This window comes from Alligator sinensis, unplaced genomic scaffold (genome assembly GCF_000455745.1).
Source record: "Alligator sinensis unplaced genomic scaffold, ASM45574v1 scaffold417_2, whole genome shotgun sequence".
NCBI classification, from domain to species: Eukaryota; Metazoa; Chordata; order Crocodylia; family Alligatoridae; genus Alligator; species Alligator sinensis.
The window spans coordinates 888,988-897,625 of NW_005842456.1; the positions used below are offsets into that span (position 1 = coordinate 888,988).

At 39.6% G+C, this 8,638-nt stretch overlaps 1 protein-coding gene across 1 annotated transcript in view; it reads left to right on the plus strand.

Moving 5' to 3' along the window:
* Positions 1-8,638, plus strand: part of AHI1 (Abelson helper integration site 1) — a 226,193-nt gene that overhangs the window by 138,152 nt on the left and 79,403 nt on the right. Inside the window, 1 exon segment of the mRNA XM_006030667.2 lies at positions 7,933-7,991. Within this exon segment, the coding sequence (XP_006030729.2) occupies positions 7,933-7,991 (59 nt within the window).

Genomic DNA, 8,638 nt, shown 5'->3' on the forward strand with positions numbered 1-8,638 from the left:
ACCCTCTCCAGGTTATTCGCATCCTTCTTGAAGTGTGGCGCCCAGAATTGCACGCAGTACTCCAACTGCGGTCTGACCAGCGCCCGATAGAGGGGAAGTATCACCTCCTTGGACCTATTCGTCATGCATCTGCTGATGCACGATAAAGTGCCATTGGCTTTTCTGATGGCTTCGTCACACTGCCCACTCATGCTCATCTTGGAGTCCACTAGGACTCCAAGATCCCTTTCCACTTCCATGCCACCCAGCAGGTCATTCCCTAGGCTGTAGGTGTGCTGGACATTTTTCCTCCCTAGGTGCAGCACTTTGCATTTCTCCTTGTTGAACTGCATTCTGTTGTTTTCTGCCCACTTGTCCAACCTGTCCAGGTCTTCTTGCAGCTGTTCCCTGCCCTCCGGCGTGTCCACTTCTCCCCATAGCTTTGTGTCATCTGCAAACTTGGACAGAGTACATTTCACTCCCTCGTCCAAGTCGCTGATGAAGACATTAAAGAGTATTGGTCCAAGGACCAAGCCCTGCAGGACCCCACTGCCCACACCCTTCCAGGTCGAAGCCGACCCATCCACTACGACTCTCTGGATGCGACCCTCCAGCCAATTCGCCACCCACCGGACTGTGTAGTCATCCAAGTCACAGCCTCTTAACTTGTTCCCCATCTGCCCCTGAGGCTCCCCATGGAGCGGGAAACTTGGTGGTTGGGCATCAGTGGCTATTAATATGAGTCACCCTTCCCCCACCAAATTCTCAAACCCCAACCCCACATTGCCAGAAACAACCAGGCCACACCCCTCTCTGCACTTGGACTGGGGCCAGGCCATGCCACCTTACCCCTGCAGGATCAGATGGTGCCCACCACACTGGCCCCAGAGCCAGATTGGGACTACTGGTGGGATCTGGCTTGCAGATGGACATGGCACCACCCATCCAGCCAGCCAGAGAAAAGGTTGAACACCACTAGTCTGCAAAGTGCATCTCTACTTTGCTTCCTGTGAGACTTCAGACTAACATGGCTAACTATCTCTCTCCGTGTGAAAAGTTGTTAGGTTCTGTCAACTAAATGAATCTAACTTCTTATTTGGTATGAATCACTTCTGAAAATGTGTGCATTGCTTTTGAAAGTGTTTATGATCATTTGTTGAAGTAAAGGAAAACAGTTTCTTATCCAGTAAATCAACAAACTTCACCCTATTTAATGAAATCTGTTTGATCTGTTTCAAAGTAATTGTTGTGAGGATAAAATCTCTGAGGGAAAATTGTATATACATACATGGTTACACAAGAGTCTGTCTCCCCTGTACTATACCTGGGTTGAAGATTAAAATAGGATGTGATTCAATAGGCTTGCATTTCTCATAAAACTTTTACTGTAAAAGAACCTTTCTCCAAGAAGCTTCAATTAGAAATTACATCATTTACTAAAAGAGCTTCAGCATCATATCACTTAATCAGTAAAGTCTACAAAGAGATCCGTGAAGAGATTTAAACATAAGAATACTCTTTGTTGTCCTGCTTAACTTCTAAGTGCTTTGCAAATCTGAGGAAGCTGCTTGAATTCCCTCTACAGTGAACAGGGAAAAGTTTGGCATTTAAAAATAGGATTTGTCACTGGGGGAGGGAGGGTGGCAAGCAAGTTGAATAAACTGACCAGTAGGAAACACCAAAGAGAGGGGTCTGTCTCAAATCTTACATCTCTCTTGGATTTAGGCATTTATATGATACTCGAATTCTGAACCTGAAATTACTTCCTTCACTTAGACACTTAGTCATTCTTTTGAATGCAAATGACCAATTTGCTCTTTCCTCACAAAACACAGCTAATGAGGAGGATGTGGTGGTGCCTCTGCTGACTTGTGTGTGATAGCCTAATTGTTACGGTTAGAAAAGGATGAAACTGAGTCTGTTAGGGTCTTCAGTCCCTGGGTTTGAGCCCTTATTCCCAGTATTGTTTATGCATTTATCCAACAACTAATGCAAAATGCACAAGCAACCACTAAAGCAGGAATCACAACTCAGCATGCTTAAAGAGGAATATCCTCAATACTGGGCTACTGAGTTATGCTTCCCCATCATGATCACGACAGGCCAGATTCTGTTCCACCTATAAACTACCTAAGTAAACTTAGGTGCTTAAGTGTGACTAGTCCATTCTGTTCAAACCCTGAAAGTCCATTAATGCATCTTCATTAGAAGGGAGACCTACCCACCTTTTTCATAAAAAAAAATTTCAGGGACTTGGGCAGGGTAGACTAGAATTGTACTAAGGTACCTGAGGTCACTTATGCAACTAAGACGTTGAATAGAATCTGTCTTAAAGTGTCTGCAAGGCTGTTTAGGAGAGGCAGAATGGTTTTAAAAAATGATTTAGCCTTAGCTCTACAGCAGACTCGGTTACTCAAGCTATAGTTCAAACTATATGAGAGCCTCAGCTGGTCAGTGTTCCAGTATCTACATTATAAGATGCCAGACAATAGCCTGCAAAAATTCTGAAAATACCCTCCGAAAGTTCTGACATGAATTTCAATATTGAACTTCAGTAGTTGGAAAGTTTGTGCAGTCTGGATTAAGGATAACCAAAGTAAGCACTGTTGAGACTGTTAGTCATACCTGCTCAATATAATTGACAAGTTTCATCAAGCATGGAACCATGTCAAACTAACTGTTCAGAACTGCTTTAAAAAAATCTATTTAGCACCATTTGGGGAAGAGTCATTGGACATTCCTCTCTACTAGTTGACTGGACCTTCCTTTGTGAATGAGTTACTCTTAAAATTCATTTCAAACATGGCAGTAGAAATGCTGTGTATGATAAGGAATTCACAACAGACACAGAATTGATTGGCTCTGAAGAACAAGTGGATCTAGAGAAAAGAGATCTCAGGAGGGACCAAGAAGGTTAGATTTAGGAAGTTGAAAATTTTTACAGAAGATGTAATGAAGCTTTGACCAACTGGCGACAAGTGTGTGTTGGCTTCATTGGGTGGTGAATACTTGAAACCAAAAGTTCAGTGTACAGTTTATCATAACCATTATGACTGAAGCTAAAAACCCATGAATTGCCTGATTTGTTTTGACAAAGAGCCATAATAACTCATAAAAAATATGTAATAATCACAGACTTATTTGAAGTATTTTATGGAAACATGTTATTTTATGTTCCTATAGTAGCAAAATATTGCATCCTTGATAGTGTCATAGCTAAACAGTTTCATGAAAAGATGATAGTGCTATTACTGTTCACATAAAGCTAAATTCTGATTATATGGAAGATGGAGATGGGCTTTTCTTTGTGGTTGTAGGTGAAAGGACTAAGAGCAGTAGACTCAAGCTGCAGCAGAGGAAATTTAGGTTGGCAATCAGGAGGAATTTTCTGACTATAGCTAAGTACAGAGGGTCAAAAAGTCCGAGGCTGAATCAGTTTAATCTTTGTAGGTTAGTCTAAACTGTGTAGATTGAACCAATAAAAGTGAATAGACGCTGACTTTTGATTCTGGGAGTGGAGCCACATGCCTGCAGTGGCCTAGGCCAGAAGCCAGGGAGCGCTAGAGCACACCCCTCTGTTCATTTGGAACAGACAGCTTGGGCCAAAGCTAACTTGGGTGGAGGCCTTCAGGGAAGGTGCAAATCATCCTGGGATGCTGGGGGACTGTGAGTTAACTTGAATTTGGAGGGGATCTAGGACAGAAATTCAATAAACTGATTTAACCTAAATCAGTTAAGTCTGATAGTACATCTATCCAGGTTTATTTTAAACCAGTTTCAGCCATTTTGAAAGCGTTTTATAGGCACTAGGGACAGAAGTTGCACATAAAACAGTTTAAGTGATCAGAAACTGGTTTAAACCTGTAACAGAACAGAAGTTCAGTGTACATAAACCAGTTTCAAAATGGCTGAAACTAGTTTAAGATAAACCTGGTTGAATGTAGTATCAGACTTAACTAAATTAGGTCAAACCAGTTTATGAAACTTATGTCCCAGACCCCTTCATGGTTCAAGTTAAATCAGAGTCCCCCAGCATCCCAGCATGCTTTTCAGCCCTAGGCTGGGCTGTGCTATCTGCACCAGAGAGCAGGGCTGGCCCTGCCCCTCTGCTCCCTACCTGGAACAGTGAGGGCTGGCTCACTGGCTGGCTCACTGCCCCCACAAAAGGCAAACCCCGGCTGGGGACTGGGGCCAGGGAGCGGGGTTAAATTTAACTTCCCCTGAGTACAGAGCTGCCTTGCCCCACTGGCTTACTTAGTGCTGGCTGCAACTGTGGACTACAAATCCCAGAGGCACCTGGAAATAGAAAGACGAACTGATCGGCAACCCTGCAGAGTCCTACTGCTGTGAATGTGGACTACAAATCCCAGAGACCTCAGGGACAGCAGGAAGAGGAAGCGAATAAACAGCTCATGCTGGCTATGTGTCAGAGAGCCATGCTTTAGCACTGCCTCCCCCCCCAGCTTCTGGCTTGAGCCACTCCAAGCATGTAACTGCAGTTCTTGAATCACAAGTGAATGTCTGTTCATTTGCTTATTGGTTCAATCTTTGCAGCTTAGACTAACCTGCAAAGACTAAATCTATTCAGCCTAGTTCTATGACATATTTGAGCTGGTTTCCATCACTTATACCGGTTTACGAGTAATTTATGTCTCTAGCAGTAAGGGTGGTCAAGCATTGAAATAGGCTACCTAGAGAGGTTGTAGAATCTCTATCCTTGGAAATTTTCAAAAACAGGTTGAACTAGTTGACTGGTTTAGTCAGGAATGCTCCTGTCTTGAGCAGGGAGTTAGACTAGATGGCATTGTGAGGTTCTTTCTAGACTTACATTCCTATGAACCTTTTTGGAACTTCTTTTAGAATTAATATAAAAGGATGATCCTGGAAGTGACAGATGATAAGACGAAGTATTAATGTTGAAGCTCTCTTTCTAGAAAGATCATTTCTGCTTCAACCTCTACTTTTGTCTTGGAAGGTTGTAAAATTCGGCTAAGTTCCTTTGCTGTAATGTTTATTTTCTTTTTCTTTAGTAGATTTATAATCATGGGTGACTGGTGCCTCCTGAGTCGGGGAGGGCACTTGCCCCTCCAGTGGCTAGTCAGTGATGGGGGGGAGTGGTCCCCGCAGCTGATCGCACCGACTGGGGGTTGGGAACAGCCAAAGCAGTGGGGGGGAGTGGACCGAGCCCCAAAGTGGGATAGGGCTGCCGCGGCAAGGGGGGGCAATGGGGTTGGGGCGTTGGGTGGAGTGGGGGGAAAGGAGGGGGAGCAGCCCTGGCTCTGGCCCCAAACCCAAACCGCCAGGGGGGATGGGGTGGGCCTGAAGGGGGCGGGGCCAGATTAGCACAAGGTGGGGAATGGGGGTGCAGGGCTGAACACTGGGCTCTGTCCCCACCACCCCCCTGTCATTTTTGCCGGACAATTTGCTAGTTCTCCCATATCATTCAAACATATGTATGCAACATTTGCCTCACCCAACTATCGGCTTGAATAGGCATTCATAAGTGCAACATTTTAAAGCAAAGTGATAATAAAATAGCAAAAAAAATTTATTAATAAACTTCCTTGAGTTTTTATTGAATTATAAAAATATTAGAAGAATAAATTATATGGTTTTCTTACTTTAAACCCAAAAAAAGATTGTTAAAGGACTTTTCTAAAAAACATTTCTCCTTCACTTGCACTTCTAAAGTCAGGATTTAATCATTTTTGTTTGTGGCAAATTTAATAATAAACCCATTTAATTAAAGGAGCGGAATAGTAATACTGATAGACCATAAACTATAGTGTCTCTTGAGGATACTTCTAAGACGTTACTTTCTGTAAGTGAAAACCAGTAACAGTTCCATTGTATCTATGAATCATAATTTGGTTCTTGCCCTGTCCTTAGGGCAGTGTGGCTATTCAGGCTGGATATAATCTCATAAACATTAGCCCTCATAACTGGGTTATTCATGTGTCCAGTATGAGGTTCTAAGGTACACAAGACAATTGTTTCAGAATCTAACAAGAAAAATATTTCTTAAAGGAAATGGAGAAGAAAATATAAGGTTAAAAAATCATTTAAATTCCATGTCTCTCTTACAAATAGCACCTTAAATTATTAAAGTTGAAAGAATTTTTCAACAATAATTCTTGTCCTTACACGTGTTAATAATTCTCCATGTCTGTCGTCTTGAAAAAGTAAAATAGGCTAATCAATTTCAATTGTTTCTAGTTCATTTGACCATCAGATTTACATGACCTAGCACATTTGATTCTGCAGTACAATGTTTAATCATTTAAAGAAAAAAAGTTTGAATCAGATTTTTTAAAAATTCTTGAAAACATTGATGTTAACCTTGATTTGGGGGACAAGATTTTTTTTTCTTAAAGAAAACTGACATTTACCTGGAGAAAGCTATGTTCTTTGTAATAGCGTAAAATGTAATTAGTAATATACTGATTCTGCAAATCCATAAGTATGTGAGTAACTTTCACGTGTATAGGAAGCCTGTTGATTTTGGGACTAACACTGATCAATTTTTTTCACAGATAGTTTATTTATCAAAAAGGCAGAGTATATATAGTCTAGCAATTTTTATTGAATATACAAGTTAAATTCTGCAAATAGTTTTGGGAAGCAAAATGATGAAAAGGTGAAAACGTTTTCTGCGGCATTTTACAAAAATAACCTTTCACCTTTCCATGTCCAAATTTAGGTATATATTTTTATCACCTTTAAAAAAGTGCCCAAAATAAAGACATTTTGATTTTTTTCAGTTTGGCCACCAAATTATTGCACAACCATTTTTGGAACTTCACCCATACAGGATTAGAACTTTACTAGTTTTAATTCTTTGAGCTTCAACCACTTAATTACATTTATAAATATCTTCCTGTGTTTAAACATATATGAGTAAATCCCTTCTGAATATATTTAATGCCACTGGCTTAAGACAAGAATAGTGCAGGTAAAGGTTGTACAAGCTTTCCCATGGTTCTTTGCCAGTGCACCTCAATCTTAACATGAAAAATGCCCATTTTTTCCAAATTCTAGACACCTTATGAGTAGATGTTTTGCTACTTGTGCTAAGTTGAGGGTTTTTTTGATAGGAGACTACAGTGAAATCTCAGAAGTCACTTTTATTTGAAATCCTAAACTAGGTTTTGAACTCTCGTCTCTCATTCAGAAAAGCCTGTCAGCTTAAGTTTGTGGAGCCTGACTTCCCTTTGCACCATCTACTTATAAAGAAAAAGGTCAAATGTCTAGAGTAAAGTGATAACATTTAATATTGTCATGTTTAACAATTTTCAAATGTCTCTATCTTTTAAGCATGTTTTCTTTTCTTAGATATAGAGTAGAGAAAACCAATAACAAAAAGATAAATCCATAGATGATGAAAGGATTTTCGTGAGCTTAGTAGTCAATATAATAATTTCTAAAGGAAGGAATTTACAAGTACTTTTTCAAATGCACTAGGTAGAGAGTGAATAAAATAAACAGCAAGATGTGTTTTGGTAGAAACTCAGATGATCAAAGGAAGCTACAGAATAGACATAGTTATTCTTTCAGATAAAGTAAGGAAGTAATTCCTTTGAGAGGTTTTGTGATCATTTCTGACAGAAAACTTTGTATGCTCTACTCAGAAATTCAATGAAAAGAAAGGCAGTGTAGCTGAGATAATAGTGTCGGTTCTGAGCACGAGGTGGCATGTGGACATTGCTTGTGCTATTTCTCTGAATCATTTGAATGGAAATATTGGATTAGCTAACCTTGTGTCATGTCTGTTGGTTAGATAAACCCTCCAACTGTTCCTAACTGAAGGACGTGTAGTTGCAACTGAAAGATGCTGCTGCTTTTCATTAGAGTTTTATGAAGCATATCCTGCTAACATAATGTTTTTTAAAATAAAATGGTTTATTAGATGGAAATGGATAACAAGCAAAAATTCACAGCCTTGTCTTTTCACAGGGAGTTTCAGCCCAGTAGGAAATCCTCTTAGCCGAGCACCATCAGTCAGACTACAGACGGTAAGGAATTCTATTTCTGCATTTAAAAAAAATGATAATGTTAGACTATAAAATGCCATTCTTCACAGGTTAACATTGTAAGAAAGCTTTTTCCCCCCCTTTTTCTTCTTTATTTTTTGCCTCCCTTTATTCACAAAAGACTTATTTTCAAGCAAATTCATCTACAGGGCCATATATGTCTGTACCTCAAACTAGTTGGTATATAGATCAGATATTAACAAAGAGTTATATTTTCATTTTATGTTTTTATTATTGGTTAGAAATGAATATACAAGAATGACACCGCTGTATTTTTGTTATTTATTCAGAACACAGCATTGGTACATAATGGGAAATTTAACTTGCAGTTAATGTAGCAGTCAACTTTAACACTATTGTTTATTTTTTGCTCATCTGCATATTATTTCAATAACTGGTTTGTACCAGTGTTCTAACGGAAATCTAAGAAAAATAACATCCATCTTCCATTTACTTCCTTTATTGTTATATATAGGAGTTGGTTGGGACCTTCAACTGATATTACATATCCCTTTCCTTATCCTGTTTCTTCTATCTTCATCAACAAAAAACAACTAAAATGCTACAAGTGTACTTAATTAAAACTAGACAATCAATAAATCTCAATCAAAATATAATTATAGCAGGGA